This window comes from Phytophthora sojae (genome assembly GCF_000149755.1).
Source record: "Phytophthora sojae unplaced genomic scaffold PHYSOscaffold_2, whole genome shotgun sequence".
Classification (NCBI taxonomy): domain Eukaryota; phylum Oomycota; class Peronosporomycetes; order Peronosporales; family Peronosporaceae; genus Phytophthora; species Phytophthora sojae.
In genome coordinates this window covers 10393726-10420845 of record NW_009258116.1, presented here as the reverse complement: position 1 = coordinate 10420845, position 27120 = coordinate 10393726, and the positions used below count along the sequence as shown (strand labels likewise).

Here is a 27120-nt window from a genome sequence, read left to right as displayed (position 1 = left end):
ACAATGAAAATCATTTACAGCTTGAAGAGCTGGGCTAGGTGGCGAATAACTGCTGCGCGGCCTTGCTTGGTGGATCGATACACGACGCGAGCACCAGCAACATCCACGATGCATTCATTCATTGATGGCCGGTTCTGCAGTCGATATGTTGTCGTGGGTAGCATCACGTTTACATCTTCTCGGGTTTCGGACGGTTTGGGCGACACGACACTCTTTGGCACTTGACTTCGAAGCGTTTTTTCGATGTGACTGGTGTACGCCGACAGATTCAGCTCCAGAGTTCCAACCTCTACTTCAAACATCGACGATCGGAGTAGCAACGCGTGGAGCATCCGAGTCCGTTTAGCACTTTTCTCAAGCTTTTGCGGGTCGTCCCTTGAACCATTGCCTTGTGGATCTCCGTTTGCTGTACTGAAACTGGGTCTCTTCGTGGCACGGGGACTGGAGTCCTTAGCGTAACCCTTTCGAGATCCTTTTCTTTTGGGCAGGTGAGCAACCAGGCTGACGAAGCTGTGGTAAGCATCTTGCAGGACAGAAAAATGAGTTGAAGTCGATACATCCATATCTGCAAAGATACAACGATAACAGTAAATGTAAGCACTTTCACCCTATCACAACCAAAACATAGCAATACTTACTTGGTGCCCGTAGTTCATCGGCGACACTCTGACCCATAGCTAAACGCATTGCAGCTTCATTACAGTCGATCTTGATCGGTCCGATGCACACCCTTCCCTTCAGTCCCAGTTCTTCTTCCAGATTCCCCACGAACTGGACCCTTCCCGTTGGTCTCGCCGCTACCTCTTGAGCGGAATACTTCAGACCGACGTAGAAGAACCCGTCTTCAGGTAAGCGGATGTGGTCACTTGAGATCCACTTGTACTCCGAGATACCATTTTCCAAGTTAGCACTGTCAGTCTTGCTATGGAGATGCTGCTGACGAACCAGAGTGACATGAAACAACCCCACGCGAGCCTCCAGAAGTATCCGCAAGAACGGCGTTCGAGTGAGCAGCACTGCACCAGAACAGCTCTCGATACCGAGTTCAATTCCAATGCCACGCTTTACCTTGAGCGTTTGATCAGAGTTCCCCTCGGACAGACGCAAAGTCACGGGCCCCAACTGCCAATTGAGTAGCGGAATGACCTTGGACGGATTGAGAATCCAGGCCGGGAAGAATTGCTTCTCAAACCAAGATGTCGTGTAGAGACCTAGCTTCCGCTGCTTGTAGATCCACGCTCGAAGCGGCTCCAAATCTAACGCATTTTCATGCTTGGTGGGGCTCGGTAGATCACTCGTCGAAGCAGCATGAGGACGCGACAAAGGTGGAGAAGCTGGTCGAACGGATAGCTCAGCAGGGTCAATAGTTAAGCCTCGTGTGAAACGCCTTCGTTCAGCAGCAGCGCTAAATTTTGAAGACTGTGACTCCGGTGGAGATGACACTGCGTTGACCGAAACACTTCGACTGTGACGTGATGAGTGGTCCGAGCTTGAATCTGCGGGGGCGATCGAGAACTCCATCGCTGACGAAATCTTTCGCGTGGGTGAAGGAGGAGCCGCCGTGAAATCTGCGCGGAGCTCATATTCAGCCAATGCTCGACACACGCGTTGCTCGTACACGGTCATCGTAGCAACGAAGTCGGATAATTCCCACTGTTCTTCTTGGGTCAGTGGTTCAAACTCCGGTAAGGGGCGACGTCGCGGAGATGGAGGAGAAGAGCCTTTACGTGTTTTGGTAATGTCACCAGTCTGTTGATCTTGCTGAAATCCTAAGGCCAAAAGCGCTTTTCCACGCCCGTACAACGCAATTTCCATTGCAGCGGGACTCAAACTCCGCGCGTACAAGTGAATGTAGCGTTTCCGACGTATTTCTTGGAGCTCCTTGTCGTCGAATTCGTTATAGCGCCACCAGTACCTTGGGTCAACGAACTGTGTAGGGTCCCTCTCCTCTGATGAGTTCTTTCTGGATCGTTGTTGCTGGTCCAGGATACACCGGAAAGCATACCTCCACATTGCTCGAAACCAATGCCTAGACTTCCGCTGTTTCTCCACAGTAAAATCGCTATCTGGTGATACAGGAAAAAGAGCAGTGGACACGATGTTGACGCTAGGAGGTGCGTGATGCTCCCGGTCGATGCACGAAGGACGCCATTTCCACGTCCGGAAACGTTTGAAGTAGTCCACCACGTGCTCCAGCTCTTCCAGTATGACAGCGATCTGGTCAAAATCGACATTTAGCTCGATCTCCTCAGTCGCTATGTCGACTGCCGCCAGCACCGGCTTCATGAGGCGACCACTCACAGCGGCGTTTTGTTCAGGAGGTACAAAGTCGAGCTTTATCCAGATAACGCGCACGAATACCAATTCACGCCGTCCGTCACGATCCAATGGCTTCAGCACACACTCTTTGAAGCGCTTTAGTGCATCTTCGTGCGTGCATTGGCGGTGCCGGGTCTCTGCTTCGGGAGCTGTGAGCAGGGCAGACGCGGCTGGATGTTCCGTCCCATCAGAAGACGTATCTACTTCTGAGGGTGAATTCCAAAACGCCTCGGCATCGAGATCCGTGTAAAACGACACGTTTTCGATCGTAAGCAGCTTGGACATGACACCGTCAGCCGCTTTCGGGTAGTTCACGCCAGGCTGCTGGCGTCTGTACAGAATCTGCTCCTCCAACTCCCTTGGAGCAAAGCGGATTAACTGCGCAACAGTAAATAGTGAGGACGATATTCTGCACGATTGAGCGAATAACTTGGCTGTACGCACCGGTATGTTAAGACCGTACGCCACAAGTTTATCGCTGTCGGTCCTTGGACTCTGTACATCCAAATTGACTGCTTTGTAAACGCCTTTAAAACAGTTGAATGCAATTCATCCATGCTCACCTCCACTCGAATGTGAATGCGTTCCACCTGGACGCTCATCTCGGCCCCCACCGCTTGAATCCGACTCTGCATCATACACCAGTTGTAATTATCTCAGTATGAGAAGCTCAAGCTGTACGGCACTGCACTTACCGCGGCCCACTTGGCAGGAGAAAACAGCGACCCGTTCCCCTTCTTGGCGGCGGACGGCGTTCCAAGACACTGCATCAGGGCGACGACGAGCTCTTTGGCGTAGCGAATGAGCAGCTCGTTGTCCCACTGCACTTTGTGCGGTCTCAGCACGAGGCAAACGTCACTGACGCTGACTTCCAGCGGCCAGCCCGCCACGGCCCCCACGAGGCCCTCGATCTTGACGTTGCCAATGTACCCGGCCGACAACTCGAACGGCAGCTGCAGCGCACTAATAAGCTGGCAATATTTTGCAATAGAAACCCCTTAGTGTGCCAGCCAGCACTAGCAAGTTAATGCTCATGACTTACTGCGGTCTTGAGGAAGACGTCGCTGAGCTTGAAGTGGCTGGACTCGAACAGGTCCCCGGCGTAGAAGGACACATTGCGCTCCTGCACGTCCACGAAGAACTCGCCCAAGATCTGCTGCAGCACCTCGAAGAGCATCTCGTCCACCCACAAGAGCCCTAAGCTAAGCTCCACCCCAAACGCCGCTTGGGGGCCAGCCAACTTCAACGACCGACCGAAAACGATCATTATGTGGTGCACATAACTCCAAAATGAGTCCTTGGTGTGCACCACATCTCGGCGGCCACGTTGCCCAGCGTCGAATCGATACGAGAAAGAGAGCGGAAGCTACTGTGCCTCCCCCTTGAGCACCTGAGCGTCGCAGCCATGATCAAGTTCGTGCTGATGGTGAACAAGCAGGGCCAGACGCGCCTGGCCCAGTACTACGACTTCCTGTCCATCCAGGAGCGCGTGGCGCTCGAGGCCGAGATCATCCGCAAGTGTCTGGGCCGCAACGAGACGCAGGTGCGACCGCCCTCCTTCGTCTCCCCTCTGCCTTGCCAAATTACCGGTAACGAGACTGACGCACTGCGGTGTTGTGTTGTAATTTATTGTGTGCATGCAGTGCTCGTTCGTGGAGTACCGCGGCTACAAGGTCATCTACAGGAGATACGCGTCGCTCTTCTTCATCGTGGGCGTCAAGGACGACGACTCGGAGGTGCGCAGGCTGCTTCCCTGACAGCTGCCAATGGCTGGACGCTGAGAGCTTATTGTTGGTGTTGCTGCTTTAGAACGAGCTGGGCATCCTCGAGTTCATCCACGCGCTGGTGGAGACCATGGACAAGTACTTCGAGAGCGTGGTACGTTATGGGGGAGTTGTTGTGGAGATGGAGAGGGTGCTGCAGACTAATGGGTTGTGAGTGTGGTGCTGTTGCTGTGTGGTGGTATGTACGGTTTGGATTGTGCAGTGCGAGCTCGACGTAAGTGGGAGTGTGAATTTGCTGCTGTGGTTAACTTCTGTGTCTGATGAGTGTGAATGGTTTTATGCTTGTTGCAGATCATGTTCAACCTGGAGAAGGCGCACTTTATCCTAGACGAGATGGTCATGAACGGCTACATTGTGGAGACGAACAAGATCTCCATCCTCAAGCCCATTCACCTGATGGAGAAGGCGTCGTAGGAGGACCAGCTTGCGAAGATCGTGTCGAGCTGGTGCAAAGTTGTGAGCGGAGTACGAGCGGTCTGCTTGCTGTCACAAATACATATTCTTTGCCCAAAAAGTTGCTCAGTCCATCCGATGGTTAGAAGCACCGCCAGGTTCGATTGGCACATCGCCTATTGACACTATCGTAATGCCCAGATCAGGAATTCGTGGGAATCGCGACTGGATAATCTTAGGGCAATCCTGGGTATGTCGATCACCGCATACTTGACTACATCCGTGGACGCGCGAACGAGATTAACCCCCTTAACACACTGAACGCAAAAGAATTTTTTTAATTCTCTTTGTTGATCTGTTGGAACTTCGAGTCTGCTGTTGACGTTGTGGGTGGCGTTGGGCCATGGTTGTCGAGCAACCGGTTGATCCACTACAGCATCCAGAAGCGCGACAGTCATTTGTCTCCATACAGGGGTCCAAACACGGTTTCCAGCAAGGCGACGGCAAACAACCCACCCCGTCGACCCCGATGAAACAACACAAGCAGCGATTATCCCAGCCAGAACGATTTACACATCCTTTTTCGCCAGTGATGTCTTCTCCGCTGGCCACAATAGCGATTGTAAAGGCCACCACCACGAAGAGCCTGGCTTGGAGGATGCGGTAGAGGTGTCCTGCTCTGCATACGATAAATTAGCGTTGGCAACTCCTACAACTTCAATCGAGAATACGTACCCTCGCTAGTTTTCGCTTGTGCTCCAGACGTGGTAGTGCAGATTCCACCACCAGCACTAGAACCTTACCCTCAGCGCGAAACTCCCCTCCGAAGTACCGGTCGCTGCTGAAAGGGTTGATCTCCTCGAAGTAGAGCATCCATCCATGCTCGTCAAACGCCATAGGTATGTCCTGTCATCGAGCGTTACAGCTTTCGCACCAGCCAGGTCCAGCCATTCGCCACCCTTCCGCGCCAGGTAGAGCTGCATATCGGCCGGCAGCTTACGGTGTTTCAGCACGGACTCCAGCTCGGCTGCGATGGGTTTTACCAAGGACCCAATGAATTTGTTCGGCTCGATCTCGACGGAAAACTGGAGGCCATCCTTAACGCTGAAGCACGGAATCGTCACGCTCTCCATCTTTAACGGATTCTGGAATGGAGCAGTGGGGATTACTTTTCGTCGCAACTTCGCGGTCACTTTCTGCATGTGACCGTGTGCACTGTATGCGCATCAATTCACGGTGACGACGTGCCATAGCGCGGACTGTTGCAGAATGCTTGCGAACGGTATCTTGGGGATCAGTTTGGTCATTTCTGAATGAGAGTGGTTGCTGCACCCGTCCACTGGAGTCATCTTTTGAATTGTCCGCACTAATAACCTAACCACGCTTCTGACCTCCATCCGAACTTCGTATACGCGGTATACTTTCGACGTTCAACCATTCATTCCTAAAACTGCGGCGAGCCGCCACACGCATGAATCCCCCCCCGCCGCGCGGTCGCCCTGTTGGCCGTACAAGCATGCGCATGATGTCGACGACTACCGGTAGCGCCTAGTGGTGCTGCAGCGACACCTCGTGGCGACGATGACGTGGAGCGCTCCCTGGCTGGCTGGCAAGACTGCGGTCGGCGCAACACAAAAGGCGTCAGAGCCCCCCCTTCCTCCCTGCGCGCGTTTGAAGAGATGCACGAGCATCAGGCCACCTCTCAGTCCTGTCAGGCAAGTAACTGTTCGGGGGAGATCTATGCATCACTTGGTGTATTCATACTCGTGTCTGTACGCGCAGCGGCCAGCTTTAACCGGCGGAGACAGAAGGCACTTCCTGCTCCGCTTTCAAACAGCTTTACCAGGAGAACAAGCGAAAGAGCGCAAGCAGAATGCGTGAGACTTCAGCGTTTGGGATCAGTTCGAGGGCGGGGCTATCGTCAGTCGGGTACAGCGGTATCAGTCGGGGAAAATTAGCTTCCAGTCGGGCAGTCGGGTGCGGTGACGGGTGACGGTGTTCTCAGTCGGGTACCGGTGGTGATGTTTGTTGTTTGCTTGGCTAGGTCAACGCATGCGCTCAAGTTGTTTGCCAGTACAAGACTACAGCTCGTGGCGTGGCCACAAGAATCTTGCGAGCTGTTGGTAGGAGTTAACGTAAGAGAACGAAGGAAAAAACAACGTAATGGACTGTCCGAGATGTGTAGTGTCCTGTACTGTTCGAAAATTCGCTCCCCGTAAGCTATGCACTTAGTCATTTCACTTAGAGGCCTCAGAGAGACCATTTGCAACCGAAGCAAAGCATAGGTCTGCAATGTTCGGCGCTTGGGCCGGAAGGTATGCCTAAGTAGGAGTTTCTATCTAATCCAGATACCTCGCCTGGCCGAGCCGAGGACTTAGCGTAAGGCTCGAGGGGGTGGGGCAGGTCGCGCAGCGGCGCCCCTCGAAGTGCCGTTGCTAAGTCACACAGGCGAGAGCCAACGTGAGAGTGTCCAACCCTCTTTAACAACAAGTAACAAGTCCTTAGTCGCTTTGGTGGTCGGCATTCGGCCTTCTCGAACATTCTTCATCTAGCCGGTCTATACATGGAGTATACAACTTGCTTCAGTTTTGGTCGGTTCTTGACGGTCGTGGTCGGGCGCAAACGGGTACAATAGTCTCGTCACAGCCTAGTTTTCCATATGGTGGACGGGTGCAGCAACAAGTGCCTTTCTGAATTGCTGAGCGTCCTGCGCGTGCACTTGCCCATGACGCGCACGAACGAGAAGACCCGCTATTGCCTGCGGTGCAAGCCATATACGGCTCGACCAGCAACAAACTGAAGATCAAGAGGTGCCTGATCGTCTTGGGCATTGTGACGGCGGTTGTTCTGTCGGGATCGAGTGTGTGGTGGCTGTTGTTCGACAATGGCCATGAAGGTGCAGCGGTCCCGGCGGATTCGTACGTCTGTGGAGACACCAAGAGCGAGGCAGGCTACATCAAGTTGGCAAACAAGCAGGACGACCACTACTTCTACTGGTTCTTCGAGTCTCGCAACAATCCCGAGACCGACCCACTTGTGCTGTGGCTTACTGGAGGTCCCGGTTCGTCCAGTATGTTCGCTCTACTCACGGAGAATGGTCCGTGCACCATTCAACCAGACCTGAGCACCAAGTTTAACCCGTACTCGTGGAACAACAACGCCAACGTCATTTGGCTCGACCAGCCTACCGGAGTTTTGGCTCCCCAGCGGACAAGGACTACAACGAAACGGACGTGGGGGAGAACATCTACTGGTTCTTGCAAGGATTCATGGAGAAGCACCCGCAGTACCGAGGCCGCGAGTTCTTCGTGACGGGCGAGAGTTATGGTGGACACTACGTGCCTGCTGCGGCGCACTACATTTGGTCGAAGAACAACGCAGGCAAGGCAGATGGAGATGCTTCGGTCATCAACTTGCAAGGAATTGCCATTGGCAATGGACTTACCAACCCAGCGATTCAGGTAAAATAGCAGCGTTGTTGTTATTGCACTCAGCGTGGTTGACATTGCTGTGGTAATTTGGTGCTGCAGTTTGCGTATTTCCAAGACATGAACCACAACCGATACAACATCACGCTTCTTACTGATGCTGAAGAGCAGCAGATGAAGACTGACAGTGTGGAGTGCATCCGCCAGGCTCGCGAGTGTCATTTGGCGCTGCAAAATGGGGATATCTGCATGGTTTCCGTGCAGTGCTGGGTTGACAAGCTCATCGGGCCTTTCAACAGCGCGAATCGCAATAACTACGACGTCCGCCAGCCGTGCAACAACAGCGACCCCAGTGCGACCTGCGATGACACGCCTACGATTACTGCATACCTCAATTCTCCTGCTGTCAGGAAGTACCTGAACGTTGACGAGCGTGTGTCGGCGTGGCAGGAGGATAATAGCGACGTGGAGATGACGTTCGCCTCTGATGGTGACTGGGTGGTTCCCTTTCATGAAGTCATTGCGGACATGTTGAACGACGGCCTGCGTGTCCTCATCTATGCCGGCGACGCTGATCTCATGTGCAACTGGATCGGTAATCGAGCGTGGACTTTGGCCCTGGACTGGAGGGGCAAGGAAGGCTTCAACGTAGCGGAAGAGCGAGCTTTCGTCGCTCATGGCCCTTTGTTGTCCGAAGGATCGACACCCATCGACGCTGGCGTGGTGCATTCGTTCAATAACTTTGCGTTCGTGCGCGTGTATGATGCTGGGCACATGGTGCCGATGGACCAGCCCGCAGTCTCGCTGGATCTCCTCAGCAGGTTCCTAGCCGACGAAGAGCTCTGATAACAAAAAAAAACTTTAAGAAAAATCTGGAGAATGAGATTGAGTTGATACCTTTGTACGATCGATCCAGTTAGCCATGGATCGACACACCAACGCGGAATTGTGCTGGTCTGGCTCGAAGCACTCAATGAACACTGCCGAGATTTTTTCTTTAAAAGGGGAAAGCGCTGGCTGCGCTGCAGAATGTTTGTGAAGGATATCTGTTCAGTTTGCTCATTCGTCCTGCGCGCGCACTTGTCCGCCGCGGCGCACTACTTTTGGTCGAAGAACGAGGGTGATAATACGGATGGAGATGTAGTCATCAACTCGCAAGGCACTGCCATTGGCAATGGACTTACCAACCCGGCGACTCAGGCGAGATAGCAGCGTTGGGGTTATTGCGTTTAGCGTGGTTGACATTGCTGGCGTTTATTTGGTGCTGCAGGTTGCGTATTTCCATCGCGAAGCGGCATACAGATGTGATGGAATTTCTGTTTAGGCTGGAAGGGAGTTGGAGCGACGTGCTCATCACGGCAGTGGAGCGCACTTATGCGGATCGAGCTTTCAAAGGGTATCGCGAGATGAGGAAGGATACATCCTTTCTGTAGTTCTACTGACGAGCTTCTGCTTGGAAGTACCAATCACCTATAGCCAGGAACACTTGACAAGGCCTTGAAGATTGCTGCTATAAACTCGCAGAAAAGTATCGACACGCTGGAATTTCGCTGCAGTAAGGCACATGCCACGCAGAAAGCCATTGCCAAATCTTTCACTAGTACAGACCATTCGATGGTCGTCAAGTATCTTTACGAGAACGAGCGCATCTCCGAGAAGGCGATCGTTGCAGCATGTAAGAAAGCTTCCGGGTGGGGCAAGAGGCACCTCCACTTTTGTTATAATGCCTATCGGATCGAAATTGCAAAGATACGGTGCAAGGATAGCTGCATACCGGTGAAGTGGTCGGCAGGGCGCTCGTGCATTCAGCGTTCAGTGACCCAGCTGAAATAGTGGTGCTGCTGCGTCACGACACCCGCATATCTGCTAAGCTCAAGGGTGAGGGATAACAGTGACTTGATGGCATCATTGTTCGACAAGAAACAAGCCCTTCCAGATGCGATTTGGATGACATTCCAATGCGCTTCCTGTCCCCTTTGGCGCCAGCACTTCAAGAAGTTAGTGGAGCTGGTTTTCGCCGACAAGGATGTGCCACGAAAGGTCAAACACTGGATTATCCTCCGAGCGCGCGACCATGACCCCCGAGACACCTGTGGATCTGAACTGCAACTTTTGCTCAAAGCTTTCCCCGCCAGCAACTATTGGCGTCGTTTCTTGGGAGCCAAAGATGAAAGCTCGCTCTTCAGCTGCGTAAGGTTTGGATCGGCACACTGTAATGGAAAAGCTTAGTTGTGTTCGAGAAGTTTTGAATTGCTCGTCAACTTTTGGTTTTGCCAGTCAAAGCGCTCGTCCAATCCGATGGAGGAGCGATTCTGATTGGTCGAAACGCGAGTTCGGGGAGCTCGTGGACTTCGCGCAGTACGAGTGCACCGAGCTCGTGCGGTGCGCCCAGATCGTGGAGTGCGCCCAGTTCGCGTAGTGGAGTACCGAACAGGAGAAGCAGAAGGAGAAGGAGGAGAAGAAGGAGAGGAGAAGGAGAGGAGGCCAAGTGTCCACGTGCGTAGCTGCCTGCTGCCTGCTGCCTGTATCTTGACCATACTAATATACCCAACCGGCAGCGCAATACAATTCCGAGCAATCCCGAGCGCGGCCACGACGGCGCCGCCTGGACCACCGTGGACGAGCACAGCTGGGCGAGCGCCGCCGAGATCCCCGCGCGGGGCGCAGAGGCGGGCAAGATCGAAGCCGTGGGCGTCAGCGAGCTGCCGGCCAAGCCGGCGGCGTTCGAGGAGGAGACCGTGCGCAAGAAGAAGCTCACGAGCGTCGTGTGGGAGACCTTCACGCCCGTCTCCAGCAGCGGCCTGCGCGACGGACTCATCGACTCAGCCAAGTGCTCGGTCTGCAACAAGATCTTCAGCACGCGGCACGGCACGTCGTCCATGATGCGGCACGCCAAGCGGCACAACGAGTTCCCGAACGGCACGCCCACGGGCAAGAGGGGCAAGAAGAGCGCCAACGGAGCTGCGGCCAATGGCGCGGCAGTCGCGGTCGCAGCGGGCAAGAAACCTATTGCAGTGCAGAAGAAGGAGACGGTCGTGGTGCAGCTGGATGAACACGCAGCAGGTACAGAATTGGATGGCGTTCAGAGGGTTGGGAGATGGAGGGTTTTGACGTTGGTGTGGTGTTTGCATTGGTGGCAGGCTTGAAGCGACAGAGGTTACGGAATTTGAGTAGCGCGCTGATTGAGTGGGTGGTAGAAGACCAGCAGGACCTCGGCGTATTGCAGCACGAAAAGTTCCTGGACGTGCTGGCTGCGGCGGGCATTAAGCCGGTGATCCCGCCGCTGGATACGCTGCAGAAAGCCATGGAGAGGAAATACTACGCGCTGTTTGCGCGGGTGGGTGAGTACATCAGTCGGTCGGCAGTCGGACGTATCACGTTTTCGTGTGATACGTGGTCGGGGCTCGTGTGCAAAGGATACGTGGCCATCCACCTGCACTGGATCAATGCTGAGTGGGAGTATAAAACCATCCAAGTTGGCCTGGAAGGCTGTCCACCGGAGTTCAACGCGTATTTCATGTCGGACTTGCTGTTCAATGTGCTTCAGATCAACTGGGGCCTCGGCAACAAGTTGCTCTGCGGCGTCACGCCAATGGGCAACGAGTCTGCTGTGGGCATGGGCTTCCTGCGCGAGAAGATCAAGGGGATGATAGGCATAGATAACATTTCCCCGGACTGGAACGTGACGTGTTTGGGCCACCTCATTCACGTCGGCGTGCTCGCAGCGCTCAAGGAGATTCGGCACGAGATCGTCAAGCTCCGCTCGCTGCTGTCGCTGCTCAAGTCCACGACCGAGAACCAGGAGCACATCACGCTGCGCACAACCGACATGGGGCTGCCCTACCCAGAGTCATTACCCAACCTGGACTCCCCCAAGAACTGGACGACAACAATCACCATGATCTTGGAGTGCGCCAAAATCAAGGATACCATCAACGCCCTCTACGGCGACGCCACCAACGGCATGAACGTGTTCCTGTTAGAAGAGATCGAGTGGGACTTGCTCGTGTGGGTGGCCACCTTCCTGCAGAAGTGCATGCAGATGGCGACGTGCCAGAGCGACGAGAAGCACATTTCGCTGAGCACCTCCATCAATGTCTGCAAGGCGATCGTGGGGCTGTGCGAGAGCACCGCTGCGTCGGCGTCAGACTTCACTGCGAGCGCCTTCACCAAGATCCAGACGGTGTGCTTGAAGGTGAAGACCAGCCTCGAGTCGTACCACACAGAGCATTCGTCGCCGTACTTCCGGCTGGCAAAGATTTTAGACCCGCGGTTCTCCAACGAGTCGGTGGACAAGGCTGCGAAGAAGACCTTCTTGCGGGAAATGCTGCGCACGAACGTCTACGACTCCCTGTCGGACGCTCGGCTGGATGAAGACCAAGCGCGGCATGATGCCTCGGCCGCGTACACAACGTTCGAGAAGCTGCTGGATATCGGCGAGGGGATGCCCGACTACACCATCGACGGCGACGAGGTCGATCGGTTCTTCGACGCGACGTTGATTCGGGACAAGCGGTCGGACCCGTTCCTGTGGTGGAAGTCGAACGAAACGCGGTTCCCGTCGCTGGCGAAGCTCGCGAGAGATATCCTGTCGATCCCCGCCACCGCTGTGCCCAGTGGTGCTGTGTTCACCCAGGCCAACTACGCGCGCGCCCTCAACGCAGACGTGATGGAGACGACCAAGCTGTTCAAGTTCAACGAGCTTGCTCGCGCGTGGCAGATCGAGCGCCAGAACTTCGGACGCAAGCGGCGTCGCGACTCTTTTGACTACTTGGATCCTCCGCTGGAGCCTCCGGCCAAATTGGCGTCATATGAAGAAAGTATTTAGGTAAAACGACGACAACATCGATCGAAAACTCAAGTGTCAGTCATCCCGCGCAGCATGCAATCCGTTCTCTATGCCTAGCCACCACATTTTTGACCCACTGTCGTTGTATAACGAGTAAATAAGAAGAAACTCGTACCTCCACGTGCTGCCCGCTCCCATTCGTCTTCAGTTTTCGTTCTACCAGCCCCCTTCGTCTTCATGCTGCAGAAGTTGAAGTTGTACCGAAAAACAGCAACACAATTACTACTGTAGTAGTGAAAGTATTCCATCCATAGTAGTATTATATGATACAACGCGATCCAATATTACCCATTCTACTACTCGTCCTGTTCACGTCAGCATCCCGCAGCAACTTCAACGGGCGTCGACGTCAGGGTCCTCCATTGCGCGCATTCCCCGATCTTCCCGCAAGCCTCCACCGCCAAGCCCCGCCCTCCCCCGTACACTTCCTCCCCCCATGGTGCTCAAGAACGTGTACATCGTGGCGGCCAAGCGCACGCCCTTCGGCAACTTCGGCGGCAAACTTAAGGACGTGACGGCCACGGACCTGTGCGCGCAGGCGGCCAAGGCGACGATGGCCGCCGCCAAGCTGGACCCGGCGCTCGTGGACACGGTGCAGGTGGGCAACGTGGCGCCCACGTCGGCCGACGGCGCGTACATCGCGCGCCACGTGCAGCTCAAGGCCGGCATCCCCATCGAGAAGCCGGCGCTCACCATCAACCGCCTGTGCGGCAGCGGCTTCCAGTCGGTCGTGGGCGGCATGCACGAGATCCTGCTGGGCGAGGCCGAGATCGCGCTCTGCGGCGGCGCCGAGAACATGTCGCAGAGCCCGCTGGCCGTGTACGGCCACCAGGCGCGCTTCGGCGTGGGCCTCGGCGCCGGCCTCAACCTGCAGGACACGCTCTGGTCGGCGCTCACGGACTCGTACGTCAAGACGCCCATGGGCATGACGGCCGAGAACCTCGCCGAGAAGCACGGCATCACGCGCGAGGAGTGCGACGCCTTCGGGCTGCGCAGCCAGACGCGCTGGGCCGAGGCGCAGGCCGCCGGCTGGTTCGACGCCGAGCTGGCGCCGCTGGAGGTCAAGGCCGGCCGCAAGACGGAGGAGTTCGCCGTGGACGAGTCCCCGCGCAGTGTGGACATGGCCAAGCTGGCCAAGCTTAAGCCCGTGTTCAAGAAGGACGGCGTGGTCACGGCCGGTAATGCCTCGGGCATCTCGGACGGCGCCGGCACGGTGCTGCTGGCCAGCGAGGAGGCCGTGAAGAAGCACAACCTCACGCCTCTGGCGCGCGTCGTGAGCTACCAGGTGTCAGGAGTGGACCCGACCATCATGGGCATCGGCCCCGTGCCCGCCATCACGGGCGCGCTCAAGCGGGCAGGACTGAAGAAGTCGGACATTGACATCTACGACATCAACGAGGCCTTCGCCGCGCAGTGGTTGGCCTGTGTCAAGGAGCTGCAGATCGACCCGGAAATTGTCAACCAGGCCGGCGGTGCCATTGCTCTCGGACACCCGCTGGGCGCCTCCGGAAGCCGCATCACGGCACACCTCGCGCACGCGCTGCAGCGTACGGGCAAGAAGTACGCGGTCGGATCGGCTTGCATTGGCGGCGGACAGGGCATCGCTCTCGTGCTGGAGAACACGGCATAAACTTTTTCGAGGGAAGAGAATCACCGACTGCGAAGGGCAGTCACTCAAGTAACAAAACTGAATAAACAAGCGGCTATGATCAATATGGATAGACTCCAGTGTTCTCTGATTGACGTTTGCTAGGGTGGAGAGTCTCCACTGGAGACCATGGTTGTAGATGGATTGATTGAATAGAGTGACGGTTGTCGGAGAAGGATTGATCGAGAATTGGGAGATGCTGAAGTATCCGATGAGGCCGCATTACCCAAGAAGCTGAGGTCTCACCAAGCGCCATGCACTTGAGCAAGCTTGCCACTCTATCCAGCATTCTGGTTGTGTCTATCGCTGCAAAGTGGGGCCAAGCAAAGACGTTCGAGTCACTTCCACGCACTGGGGTCGTCGTCTCGACCATCTCGTTCGAAACCAGTGAGGAAGGCGGACTTTTCAAGGCAGAGGAGGAAGCTCCAGGAAGGCTGTTGAGAATTCAGGGCAAAAGTGACGACGATGATAACAAAGATAACGATGACGATGACTCGGACGACGACAATGATGATTCGAATGACGACAACGACTCAAGCTGCTAGAGGTAGTAAGAGCTCGAGCTGAGCCCGCCAAGGCCCCCCCCCCCCCCCCCCCCCCGCAGATCATCCAGTCCTAGGAAAAACTATTTCCGACACAGTTGTGATTCATGTAGGACGTATATCACGTAGGGCACTTTGCTGCGGCAGTTATTACATGATGTTTGGGGCGCCACATGGCAGAGGGTAATTGTACTTGAATACTGTATTCAGTTTTGCTCAATTTGGTTCAGATTTCGAGGATGGCGTTCCTGCAACGTTATCAGTCATCATTTTACAACGTCACAACACTTTTACGGCAACGTTAGGGCCTTATTGCGACGTTATAAGCAACATGGGTACATGGTAGGACAAGGTCGGACTTGTAATTTATCGGATAAATTCCTGGTGTGTTGCACATAGATAATTTATTTCTGAGGTATTATCTGTGCTGAATGAGTACATAGTAGGCTCACGAGGTGCGCAAATCTATCGAGCCGCTCACTGAGGACTTCAGATGTGAGGGTGGGAGAGTTCTGAAGTGGCACACACCACGAGTACACTTTTGTGAGCGCAAAGTATGCTAACAGAGGCTCAAAATGTGAATACTCTGGTGTTCGGATTCATTTATCTCTGCATGGGTACGTTTTATCGCGGATGCCAATGGTCTTCTGGGCTGTACTTCTTCGACAACGAGACCTAGTTCTTCTTGTAAGAGTATATAACTAATCAAGAGCTCGTAAAAGCGTTTCAAAAGTGACCATTATTTTTCGTAACCATTAACGTTGCTCTTTTGATAACGTTGCTCTCGCAGTAACGTTGCCCGCTAACGTTGCCCTTCGATCACATCGCCCATTAACTTTCTTCGAGGTAAGTTGTTGGTGACAGTATTGCACGGCAGCAAACCCTACTGATAAACCAAGTAACATACCAGGTCCACGTCGCTGGTTATAACATTATGATATTGTGAGTGTACGGACACTTTCATTATGCATTCAATGCTGTGCCATCGTGCATTGACTAGTTTAAAAATTATTCTCTTACAAACTTGTTGACCTTTTCTCAGAAAATCTGGAATAATAGTAGACGCTGAAGTTCCGCGTCTACTACGGAAGTTCCGCGTCTACTGTATAAAGTCGTGTCGGAATCTATAAAATAAAACTATTAGGTGCACGTCTATTACCTTCGGTTACTATTCAGTTATACTCTCATTGTCTCCGTCTTAGTACATCCGCCAGATTATCAATGACTACATTGCCAGGTTGCGTGTACTTCACCTACAATAAATAGGCTTCAATATTTTAACAGTATGAAGTGTAAAAGGCTTAGTACGAGTGGTGCAACCGTCAATCGCGCATCATAATTGTTAGGTAAAACCAGTTAACGTTGCGACTATTAGCGTCGCTGTAAAATTTGGAACTTAAGAAGCGTAAGACTTGAATTGCTGCCTGTTGCTTAGCCGATAAACCATAGCTGTTCATGCTTATATTTTACGTATTACTGTGTACAATAACGACCACACATCGACACATGCAACAAATGGACGTAGAATCTATTATCAAACTCATCTAGGGTAACATTGTCGAAGTGATGCATAAATGTATCGTCACAGCTAATCTACCAGAAAGGTCGCAGGTTCTAGCCGACATGTCCATGCTAAGCGTTAAACAGATTCCTCATCAGTTGTGTGCTGTAATTTAATAGCAGTGATATTAAAGTAAATTGCGATCTTGTTCTTGAATTTGAATTTGTTGCGGTTTAGTCGGCTACCTACTCCCGGAGACGCGCACTGCTGCATCTCCGCCTACGGTGGTCAAAATTGCGATATTGTTCTAAATCATATGCATCGCTGTTTTCTTAAAAATGGACTCAATATATCTATAGGTATAGTATGCAGATGCGTGATCCTGCCTCCATTTAATATGCTTCCTATACTACGCGCTGGCTAAGTCACCGTAGTGCTATCCTCTCTCATTATAGTAAAGCACTTTGCTAAGTTTTATAGCGATCATGTAATGGCTGATGCGTCTGACCCAGGTAATACAATTGAATAGTTTGGCGGTTGATAACTATAAGTACGGCTTTGAACACTAGTTTTATATAAGAACAGAGGAAGTAGAATAAGTCACCTTAACGGGTAATGTTAACGTGCAACGCTAAAAATAAAGCGACGTTATCTTGGAGCAACGTTAATGCGCAACGCTAAACAAAACGCAACGTTATCTTGGAGCAACGTTAATGCGCAACGCTAATCATAATGCAACGTTATTGAGAAGCAACGTTAGTACTCGGCGATATTTCGTATAGTGTCGACCTCATTCGATTAAACCTAAGCGCTTGGGCGCAAATGCTTCGCAAACGTTTAGGACGACAATCGTATAGGTGTACGGAAATTAGAGATACTGGAAATTAGAGAACATAACTTCAAGCAACACGAAGCAGCAGACATTATGTCAGGGACCTGGACGATGATAGTGGTTGGGTAATAATATAATAACTCGAAAGGTTGAAGACATGCAACGAGTTTTGCAGTACTAATTAGGAAAGAAAATTGGGGTGTGTACCAAGAGCAACGTTATGTTTCGCAACGATAGTAATCGCGACGTTATTACGAGCAACGTTAACACTACTATGATTAATCTACTCTGTATGTCTAACCTACATCGGTCCTCAAAGCCGCTCCAGCGTCCGGTTGTCCACCTTGGCCTCCTCCTGCATCGATTTTCTGTCAAAGACCTCGTCTTCTTCATCGCTGCTGCTGTCCTGGCCATGGTGATCGTCGTCCTCCTCCTGGTCTGGTCGCTGGTGCTTCGTAGAGCCTCCTTTCTTGTCATTGCGAACCAGGCCGAACTACTCTGCTAGATGTGGACTTCCCTCTCAGCCCGCACGTCCTTGTCGTCCCGCGGCGCGCAGCTTGAAGCTGAATACTAACGTCAAAACAACATAGAAACATAAATATTAATGAAGCAGTGTTATTTATCATAGAGCAACATTAGCAGACAATAGAGCGCAGAGCAACGTTACCTTTAGTATTCGCGGGAGGGGGGGGGGGCAGACTCTCGCAGCTTGGCCATCTCCGATGCCAATGCGTTCAGCTTGCTCGTACGGAGCATCCTGCCGCTTTTGCCTTAACAGCCTTAATACAGTACCAAATAAACAAGAACAAATTACCAAAGTTAATGCACATATAACAAGCAACATTAATGCACACCTGTAAGAAGCAAGGTCAAACTTACGTAATTCGTGAAGTCGCTTGGCTTGCCCCACCCTTAAACAGCGGGCTATCGTAATGTTTCTAGGAGGTGGCTGCGCCGTCCGAGCTGGTTTTCTGAAATGGAGGGCTGAGATTCTCCCCCTTTTCCTAAAGTACAGTTTATTTTCGTTTAAGTTCGAAATTAATCGAGGTCAAACCTCACTTGAAATGAGTATTTTAATCCTGAGGGAAAATCCTGCCTGAATGAGGGATTTGGTTGTCACGTATTTTACGCGTCATTTATTTTTTGGGCGACGTTATTCTTGTTATTGCAACGTTATTGAGCTGAGGTTAGGGCTAGTTAACGTCGGAGGACGAAATACCTTTTTTGGATCAACCGTGGGACAGGCCAACTTTGGATCAACTTTGTCTCGCGATGGATCAACTTTTGGATCAACTTTTTTTGGATCAACTTTTGGGACAACTTTCTTTTATATTACTATTTGTGTGGGTATCGGCTTGATATTGGATAAGACTGTATCTGTAGTGCGTCTGGGACGGCGTTTCTGTCAGATCCCATGCGTATCAACCTTATCCTAAATATAGCAATACATACATAGTCTTATCACTAATGTTAGATTGTTTTTTTGCTGTTGGCTAATAGTCTGGTATCTCTAGAGCGTCCGAACTCCAGGTTTTCACAGATCCCATGTGTAAAAATCTTATCCATAAATTTAGCAGTACAAATGTACTCTTATCGCTAGTGTAAGGTTGGTATTGTGCATCCAGTTGGTGTCCTGGCACTTCCTGGAGGTCATTCGCACAATTCCCATCAACCAACGACGACCTGCCTTATCGACTACCGACTATGGAGTTTCTAAGCCCAAGGTCATCCTCCTCACAGGCATCTGGGGACACTGAGCCGTTCCCTTCGAGCGAGTCAAGCGACATGGGTGAGCTGTTCGAAGTCGGAGAACAAGATGGTGGTGCAGAAGAGGCAGGCAGTGAAGAGCAAGAGACGGAGTTAGAAGATGAAGAGACGAAGACAGAGGAAGCCGGTCGCGCCAGAACCGGGCCTATCGTCTACAACGGATTCTACTATGCGCGATATCACGACTCCGCAAGATCAACAAACTATCGGTGCAGCTCCCACAAGCGGACCAAGGGCAAGGCCAAGGTGTACCACCGCGCTGACGGGACCATAATTCAGAGAGGAGAGCACAAGCCCGGCTGCAATCGCGAAATTATGAGGGATATTCCAAGCGAACGACCTCCGTCAGCACCTGTTCTCACTGCCGACATTCTGGAGGCGATCGACGAACTTGCGCTTGAGCAGCCAACGCTCAGTCCACAGGAGGTGTGGGACCACATCCGCAAAGAGTTCTTCCAAAGCCCGGGCAGGATTACAAGCGGTTTAACCAAAAACCAGGTAACAGGCCGGTTCTACCGAACGAAGTTGAAAAGCTTCGGCAATGATGTGTTTGTCCAAATCAAGACGGACCCACTGTGCAGCGTGCGAGAAAACCCCAGTCTGAAGTTCTTCCAGTATCACGGCTCCTACTACGAGGGCGAGGCCCTGCACCACTTCATTTTGTGGGGGCACCCTGCTTTGTTGGACCGATTGAGGGCTCGGCAAACTTCGCTTTTCGTTGACGGGACATTCCGCTGTGTTCCCGCGAACTTTTACCAGCTGGTAGTCGTGATGGTGTACGACACAATCTCGAATCTGTACATTCCAAGCTGCTACGCGCTGGCTACGGGGAAAACCACCAAGGTGTACGACTACGTCTTGTACCACACCAACGCCTGTTTTGACTTTGCAATGGACCCTGCATTCATCACGTGCGACTTTGAACAAGCTCTGATGAACGCTGTCAAACATCAGTTTCCCCGGGCCAAACTCATCGGCTGTCTTTTTCACTTCATCATCATCATCGAAGACTGCCTGCCCTAATGCTAGAACGAAAAAAAACGTGCCTGCTGAGCTACCTTATTAGTGTGCTCTACTGTTAAATACTCGTGAAGGATGCGTTTTGGACTTAGTTCAAAATTACGGACGTAATTTGGGAGCACTATTTGATGTTTTGCAGCCAGAAATTCCAGCCGCCTGGAGTCCAAAGAATAGGTAACCTTTTAAGGTCGCCTGATAGTACTTCTATAAAACTGTAGGACAACGGCTACCGTGGATTTTCGCGCCGTATATCGTTTCCCCTCAAAAACAGACAGCGTCATGGCTGCATACTTGAATAGGGAAAATCTCAGAGTACTGGGTATGTTTGAAAATTTCGGTAAGTCTACATACATTTCAAGTACGATAGCATTCTTTTGCGTCAGGAAAAACACCTGGCGAAATAGTATTTTAGAGTAAAGGGAGACTACGAGTTGCTACGAAAGTATACTTTTTATTACAGTACATAGCTCCACATTTCATGGATTTGCTTCTTTCTCCTGTTCAACTGCACTCCGTGGCGTTGTTGCATTCAAGCTTCGCACTTCCAGGCCTCGCGGTATTTTCATGTGGGGTCTGGCAAATACTATGTCTACCCAACTCGCCATGAGTTATTCATGGCTGTAGCATCTGAAACATCGAAAGAGTCTCGATGAACTGCACCTACGCTTGAAAGTTTAGACGGTAGGATACAGAATAATTCTGGTTTCGACATGTGAAAAAAATCCGAGTGTCTGCCATTTCTGATTGAAAAAAGCCGAGTGGATTTGAGTTTGCAGCGCTGGAGGCGAGCTGGTCTATATGTGTATTAGGTGTTTGCCCCGATCAACACAAACACGTAGTCGGAAGGGTAGGATGCTGTGAACCGAGCACATCCATTGGGAGTTTACTCAAGCAAACAAAAGCCAAGGAAAAGCGTATTCTGCGGCTAACAACGGTGTTTTTGTTTTCTTTTTACTCTTTTTATCACGATCACAAGTTGGAGAGCTCTGTATATACACTTTAAGGCAGTTTTACTTGTCCGTCGGTTCTGAATGGGGCTTTGGGGGGAGTGTGCTCTAGCAAGAAATGAAAACGTCATCACACCCCACAAAGTCATGGCTCTTTCCTGATGCCGGAGGCGCCGGGGGCGCCGCAGTCGGGCTCTGGAAGAGCCACTCCCACAGGCCCAGCTGACGCTCTCCATCGCGCACGGTTTGCTTTTGCGGTGGCGGCACGACCTCAGTCTCGGTCCGGAGCTTGGATTCAGGAACTGCAGTCGTCGCTCCACGCTGGATCTCAGTACCCGAACTGACGCTGAACAAGGCGAGTGCGCCGAATGCAAGTGCCGAGGCGAAGCGCATGCTCAAAAGGTGGAAGAAGTCGGTGCTGAAAAGTATCGGGTGTGTGCGATGCCGAGGCAATTGGAAAATGAGGCAGCGGACTCAAGCGGTGCAAGTAGAAATGGCGATTGACGACTGCATACATAATCGTCGGACTGATCAAAGATCGTGTGTTGTGACTAATACACTGGATTCTGCAGAGTTTGCTGAAAGGGCTTTGCCTTACACCACTTATTTTTAGTGTATCTATGAAATTCTTGAAAACACATGACTCCAATCAACGTACACGACAGATTACGTCCAATCTACAGCGATTTTTTTGCAAACTGTTTTGCGGGCAAACACAAACATCTCAACGACTGCGAATCAAGCGAAAATATACTATGAATAAGGAATAAACAATGTTTTGTGATCTGTAAAAATGAGGTGAAATGTCTCAGTTTGCATGAAACTCATGACTCACATCTTAGGAACGATCATGGCACAATCAATGTTGACAGCAGAGGTGGGCAGTTTGGAATCGCAACTTGGGATAGGAAGGATGTATATGTACTTAAGCCGCTCTCTACATGTATTCAGGTATCTGCATGATGTGGGGGTAACCACTTCGAATTCCTGAAACTGCAACCAACGACAGAGCTGTAATTCAGATGTCTTCCCTTGAGCAAGAACGATTTTGTGGTCCCCAATACCTGGTAAATCGCCATGAAACAAGGGCATCGAGCACAGGCCTCAGCATGTAGATACTGCATTTGCCCACGTACACGTATACAATATTATAAGTTGTTGGTAGAGAGTCAGACTGTTCTTGTATCTCCGTCTTGGAGACATGCTTAAGATACAGAGTCTTGGTTAGCTGTGATGTAAATTCGTGCTTTTCTTTAGGCTTATCTAATTGATATAAAACTATAAATGTCCTTGCGGCTGCGTGCAGCGAGCTTGGAAGATGGATTTGAATGTAGAAGAACTTCGAAGTAGTATTGTAGCCCGAGTAGCGATTCTCTGAACTGGCGGTACAAGCAGGTTTGAAGGTTACCATACACGATGTACTTTCGATTACAAACTCGCACGCTTCTACAAACAACCTATATTTCGGTGGAGTACACCAAGTGACCCAAGACTAAGCTTTCCGTAGAGACCGCTGTCCCCAAGACTGTCTATCGAATAGTACGGTAGTCTCACTCCATCGTACTTCATGTAAGTTGCGCCCTGACTCAACTGCGACGATTGTGCTGTTCTTGTAAGTTACGTAAGCTCAAGGTTTCCCTCATTGGTGATTTCATAGTTCGCGTGTGCAAGTGGCAGAAGCCGGTGTTACTTTGTACGCGAATTAGCATCACTGTCCCAAAATCATCGGCTATAGCGATCGAAATCCGAAGTGGGTCCTCCGGGAGATTTTTTTGGATCAACCTGGGACAGGCCAACTTTTGGATCAACATTTTAAGCGAAGAATTAAGCTAATTCCTTGCATATTATATAAATCGTAGGTCAAGTTTCATCCAAAAGTTGATCCCTCTCGTAGTGTTGTTGCCTTCATAATTTTATGTTATATTTTCAAAAATAATATTTTTACTGAACACCATTCTGGGAAAATGCCGCGCCGCTCCAAGACCTGCCCCAAGTGCAAGAAGCGTTTCGCCACTCATGGCAACATGAAGCGCCACCAAAAGGTGTTTGCGTGTGGCAAGCAGTTTGTTAAGCAACGCGAGGAGCTAGCTAAACAAAAGAAAGCCTACCGAAACCGCTACGACTATCTCAAGCGCCTCGGCCGTCTGCACGAGTATCAAGGCCCCCTCCCACCATTCGACGGCCCTACGCCAACCCAGACGCCGCCTCCACGACGGTCGACACGTCGCTCGACCACAGCCGTCGAATCGTCGGGTACTGCCCCGTCCATTATCGGTCTCATCATTATCCATGTTCACTACTACATGGACGGGCGCGCAGTTGACGCTTTCTATGATAAGAAAAGTAGGTTTCTAACCTGGCCGAATTAGAAATTCGTTTCTAACCACAATAAAGACGTTTTCCCCTTACATTTTTGACCAAACAGATGCTGAACTGAGCCAGTGACGTGCTGAATTTTGCGAAAACATGTCTGAATTGTAGTGGGCCTACCTTGGCTCACTACTACGGCTTACACGTATGCGTACGTGTATGAGGAAGCGTAGGTTTCTTTTACTTGAGTTAAGTATACTCGAGATCCACGAGTATACTTTAAACAAGATAAAGACTCCAAGTAGCGGGTTTTGGTAAAAGATGAGAACTGCTATTTTTGTTTTATGTTTCTGACTTCCTCTAAATGTAATATTCTAAGATAGGAATCTGCCAACGGCTGGTTGGCAGGATTCTGCTAACATGCAAGTCACTCATTGGCTAAAAGATGCGGCTTTCAGCCAATAGGAATCCTAAATGTGTACGTCGTGGTGGTCGTAAATGTATGTAGCCATTGGTGTACCTTACACCAAGGTCGAGGAAGTGTTCAAACCTCTAACAGACATCGCATCTGTTAGAGTAACAAGTGACTGTAGCCACTTGTGCGTGTAACCCCGTTACATGAATCTTATCCATTCGTGTCTTAATCGCGAATTTGATGCTGACAAACAACTCTATACTCAATTACGGTCGTGGAAAAGTGTCATAGATCTCGAAGTAACCAAATGTATTGAAAATTTAAGCAAATTTCAATTTAAGCTATGCAGTGAGGGTTTGTTCTGTGCATGTACTTTGGGCAAGTGACAAGAGTTAGTACTCCGAGGACATCGACGCCTCAGAAACCGAGTCACCAACTTCGCTTGGACTGTCTTCGGCCGTCTCCACTGCGCTAGAAGTAAGTCTGGGCCGGACTCGACGAGGTGTGCGCACCCTACGGTTGGCCACATCCGACAACGCGTCGACGTACCGTTGAGCCTCTGCCTCCAACACAACGATAAATTTGCCGATGTCGGGTGGGGATCCCCCATAGCGCGGTTCAATGTTCGATTATAGCTTTCCAACGGATTATTAGTCCGATTCACGATGTCCTCTTGCACACCGTACACGTTCCAGTCTTCGGGCTTGTACTTTTTAATCCAGGTGTGGACGAAATATTTCCAGAACTTGGCCCAAGCTTCAGTTGAGTACGCGATGCCTTGGTCTTGGCATTCCTCCCGAATTGTGCACTGCACATTGAGAATTCCAGAGCGCACAATTTCAAATTGGCGGATTGTAGTTAGCTCATCCATCGCCCCTTCTTCCATTGAAATGTAGATTTCGCGTTCAGCGATTCCGAGCTTGAGCATCTTTCGTCGCAGAGCTTGCTTGAAGTATATTGGACAACTGGATAACTTCCGAGTCCTAACAACCCTGCTGCCGTGGTTTTACCCTTGGCCGAATCTCTCTACTTACGTCTTCTTTTGCTGTTCTTCGGGGTCTGCCAGCAGAACCTGCGCGTCCCCCCTTCTATTCCACGAGGCCTTCTTGCAGTTGCTGCGGCATTCTGAGGAATGTGATGTTAAGGTGCTCTGGTGCTGGTTCCATCGTCTGCCCTGACTCAACTGCCGCAGTTGCTAGACTACAGGAGCCCTGGTTTGCCGCTTTAAAAAGGTTTGCATCCATGACGCAACGCGGACCTTGTCAGCCATGTGTCTGCATTTTAAAAACCAAGCCCGTAGCCGAGCAGCGTGGGGAGGTGTACGAGTATTCAGCGTCCTTATCACGAGCTCGCTATCTCCGGCGACGTGAAATCCTTTGACTCCCAGTCTGTCAGCTACACACAGGAGATGAAAAAGTGCCACGAAACTTGCCAGGTTGAATGTACACTTTGGGGATGGGAAGGCTAGACTGGTAGCCCAAATTACGCTGTGCGGGCCGGCGCAGAGGATTCCACCGCCGCCTTCAATGCTGGGAGAACCTGTTGCGCACCCATTGACGAACCCCACGACCTCCGGCCGCCTCAGCAGCGTTGATGTTGGCAGTTGGAGTGCGTTCTTCAGTAGCTCTCCGTGGATGAATTTTGTGACTTGCCACTGCGCGTACGTGTCCTGTGTCAAAGGCGGCAGGCAGTCTTCGAGGAGCACGCAGACCTCGAACATCGAAATGCATTTACTAGAGTACAGTGGTGATCATCCAGGCGTGCCGGCCTGCACACACATTTTGTTTGCATGATACAAAAATCTACATGATACAATACAGTGTCAATAATACAGTGACAGTGGCCTTCGCAGCAAAACCACCTTTTGTACTGGAATTGTGTTTTGCCACGTGCTGCTCGGGCAAATATAGTGGGTAAATAAAAAGCCACCACCGACATGCATGCATGTGCTTGCTGATGACTCAAGGCGTTGTGTCATGCTAAGCATGAACTCGTGTGAAGGGCAAGCATCTAGGCTACAAAATACTCGTTTCAGTGAATGAATAGCTACCATTATTCGCATCCACAAGGAGCCTTGAGTTGCACTAAGCTCGCCTAGTTGTATTAACAGTTTTTTACACTTCGCGAAACTATGCTACAAGATGTCTACAAGGTACGCCTGGCTGTCTCGATGGATGCGTTTTGGAAAAGGTTCGAAATCACGGAAGTAATTTGGTCCCCTAGAAAAAAAGCCCGTGCTAAAATAAATAACGAAGTGACCGCCACATCTTGCATTGCCTCATTCCTTTAGTAAAATTGTGCAAGGAAGCCACTGCAAAATTAACTTGCACTGATCTGCACACTAGTGGCGGGATATTTTAAGACGTTTAACGAAAAACTTCGACATCTTTTCTGTATGGCCAACCACGGATCACAACAAATGAGTGAATTTCGCTAACGAGACTACCGGTACTTCGAAGTATGCGTTGAATATCTGACAAAATATTGTTTGAAAACGTACTTATGTATGTGCCTTGACCGATAGTAGAGAGGTTTTGGGATTGTCACCACCCTCGCATTACCCTCAAAGCCATTTTTCAGTCACATTTCATTAAATGTTTTGATTTGCATACGTTTACAGAGGTGTCGTATTAGGAAATTTGTATGGTATGCTCATTTTCGGCTGAACTTAATAAAAGGTACGAGGGAAATGTAGGGAATGAAATCCCTGGATTTGATGAAATCTGGGGACAATCACGGCGAGGTGGGCGCAAAAGGGCCACACCAGGTGCGAACTTAGGGTAATGAATTGCTCCGAAACCTCTCTAATTGTTTGCTCTTATTGTTTGTTGGTCGAGCTCGCCGCCGGTTTACCGTGAAAAAAAATTGACCAGTGTCAAGGAGGACCGTGTTCAGAACAGAGAAACTCGAGTTCCTTTCCCCGCCGCCGCCATCGTTGCGGGCAAAGCCCAAGCTGGTTGTCATCGAGGGTACACACCGGCCACCATGAACGCATTTATACACCTTTTCTTCTTCTAAAGCCGCCATACCTATATGCATTCACTAAGAAATTGATAGAGCATGGTCCTATCCTCAACACTATCCGGAAGCCACGTGTTTCCAGGGTTTGTGGTCTCCAATACCGTGTGAGTGAGATGCAGCAATGCCTGTGATCGCGAAATACCAATGTTACATTGGTCTTACATTGGCAATGTAAAAATGTACATCGGCTGCGTGACTAAACAGCGCAACTTGTTTGCACTTGTAAAATATCGGCACCGTTGCTGTCACAAGCATTTGTGACGTGCTTGTGGCACAGATGTTGGGTTATTTTATTACATGTTCCTGTGAGCCTTTATAACATGTGGTGATGTGTCACAAACACG

General features: G+C 51.0%; 11 protein-coding genes across 11 annotated transcripts; 6 read left to right on the top strand and 5 right to left on the bottom strand.

Annotated features, from left to right (window-relative positions):
- Nucleotides 1–14: 14 nt before the first annotated feature.
- On the bottom strand, nt 15–3496 carry PHYSODRAFT_485290 (hypothetical protein; the record flags this gene model as incomplete). The annotated part of the gene is made up of 6 exons (XM_009523060.1): nt 15–565; nt 639–2697; nt 2764–2814; nt 2883–2948; nt 3015–3290; nt 3362–3496. 6 exons carry the CDS (start codon nt 3494–3496, stop codon nt 15–17), a joined length of 3138 nt encoding a protein of 1045 aa, XP_009521355.1.
- A 185-nt stretch (nt 3497–3681) lies between these two features.
- Nucleotides 3682–4517, top strand: PHYSODRAFT_555587 (hypothetical protein; the record flags this gene model as incomplete). Its single annotated transcript, XM_009523059.1, has 5 exons — nt 3682–3862; nt 3963–4055; nt 4129–4197; nt 4306–4317; nt 4395–4517. The coding sequence occupies exons 1-5, from the start codon at nt 3725–3727 to the stop codon at nt 4515–4517; spliced, it is 435 nt and encodes a 144-aa protein (XP_009521354.1). The 5' UTR covers nt 3682–3724.
- Nucleotides 4518–4833: 316 nt separating this feature from the next.
- PHYSODRAFT_326998 (hypothetical protein) lies at nt 4834–5629 on the bottom strand (the record flags this gene model as incomplete). The annotated part of the gene is made up of 3 exons (XM_009523058.1): nt 4834–4926; nt 5232–5378; nt 5420–5629. 3 exons carry the CDS (start codon nt 5627–5629, stop codon nt 4834–4836), a joined length of 450 nt encoding a protein of 149 aa, XP_009521353.1.
- A 448-nt stretch (nt 5630–6077) lies between these two features.
- PHYSODRAFT_326997 (hypothetical protein) lies at nt 6078–8770 on the top strand (the record flags this gene model as incomplete). Its single annotated transcript, XM_009523057.1, has 4 exons — nt 6078–6116; nt 7200–7661; nt 7712–7957; nt 8027–8770. 4 exons carry the CDS (start codon nt 6078–6080, stop codon nt 8768–8770), a joined length of 1491 nt encoding a protein of 496 aa, XP_009521352.1.
- Nucleotides 8771–8953: 183 nt separating this feature from the next.
- Nucleotides 8954–12752, top strand: PHYSODRAFT_297454 (hypothetical protein; the record flags this gene model as incomplete). Its single annotated transcript, XM_009523056.1, has 6 exons — nt 8954–9064; nt 9401–9599; nt 9707–9802; nt 9852–10114; nt 10483–10987; nt 11011–12752. 6 exons carry the CDS (start codon nt 8954–8956, stop codon nt 12750–12752), a joined length of 2916 nt encoding a protein of 971 aa, XP_009521351.1.
- Nucleotides 12753–13209: 457 nt separating this feature from the next.
- Nucleotides 13210–14403, top strand: PHYSODRAFT_480767 (hypothetical protein; the record flags this gene model as incomplete). Its single annotated transcript, XM_009523055.1, has 1 exon — nt 13210–14403. The coding sequence occupies one exon, from the start codon at nt 13210–13212 to the stop codon at nt 14401–14403; it is 1194 nt and encodes a 397-aa protein (XP_009521350.1).
- Nucleotides 14404–14675: 272 nt separating this feature from the next.
- PHYSODRAFT_285142 (hypothetical protein) lies at nt 14676–14966 on the top strand (the record flags this gene model as incomplete). Its single annotated transcript, XM_009523054.1, has 1 exon — nt 14676–14966. One exon carries the CDS (start codon nt 14676–14678, stop codon nt 14964–14966), a length of 291 nt encoding a protein of 96 aa, XP_009521349.1.
- A 2643-nt stretch (nt 14967–17609) lies between these two features.
- On the bottom strand, nt 17610–18052 carry PHYSODRAFT_326994 (hypothetical protein; the record flags this gene model as incomplete). Its single annotated transcript, XM_009523053.1, has 3 exons — nt 17610–17765; nt 17828–17852; nt 17997–18052. 3 exons carry the CDS (start codon nt 18050–18052, stop codon nt 17610–17612), a joined length of 237 nt encoding a protein of 78 aa, XP_009521348.1.
- Nucleotides 18053–19081: 1029 nt separating this feature from the next.
- PHYSODRAFT_487747 (hypothetical protein) lies at nt 19082–20086 on the top strand (the record flags this gene model as incomplete). The annotated part of the gene is made up of 1 exon (XM_009523052.1): nt 19082–20086. One exon carries the CDS (start codon nt 19082–19084, stop codon nt 20084–20086), a length of 1005 nt encoding a protein of 334 aa, XP_009521347.1.
- Nucleotides 20087–24344: 4258 nt separating this feature from the next.
- Nucleotides 24345–24728, bottom strand: PHYSODRAFT_372994 (hypothetical protein; the record flags this gene model as incomplete). Its single annotated transcript, XM_009523051.1, has 1 exon — nt 24345–24728. A coding segment is annotated over one exon (384 nt), but the record flags the coding sequence as incomplete, so codon positions are not given.
- Nucleotides 24729–24995: 267 nt separating this feature from the next.
- Nucleotides 24996–25223, bottom strand: PHYSODRAFT_382225 (hypothetical protein; the record flags this gene model as incomplete). The annotated part of the gene is made up of 1 exon (XM_009523050.1): nt 24996–25223. A coding segment is annotated over one exon (228 nt), but the record flags the coding sequence as incomplete, so codon positions are not given.
- Nucleotides 25224–27120: the final 1897 nt, after the last annotated feature.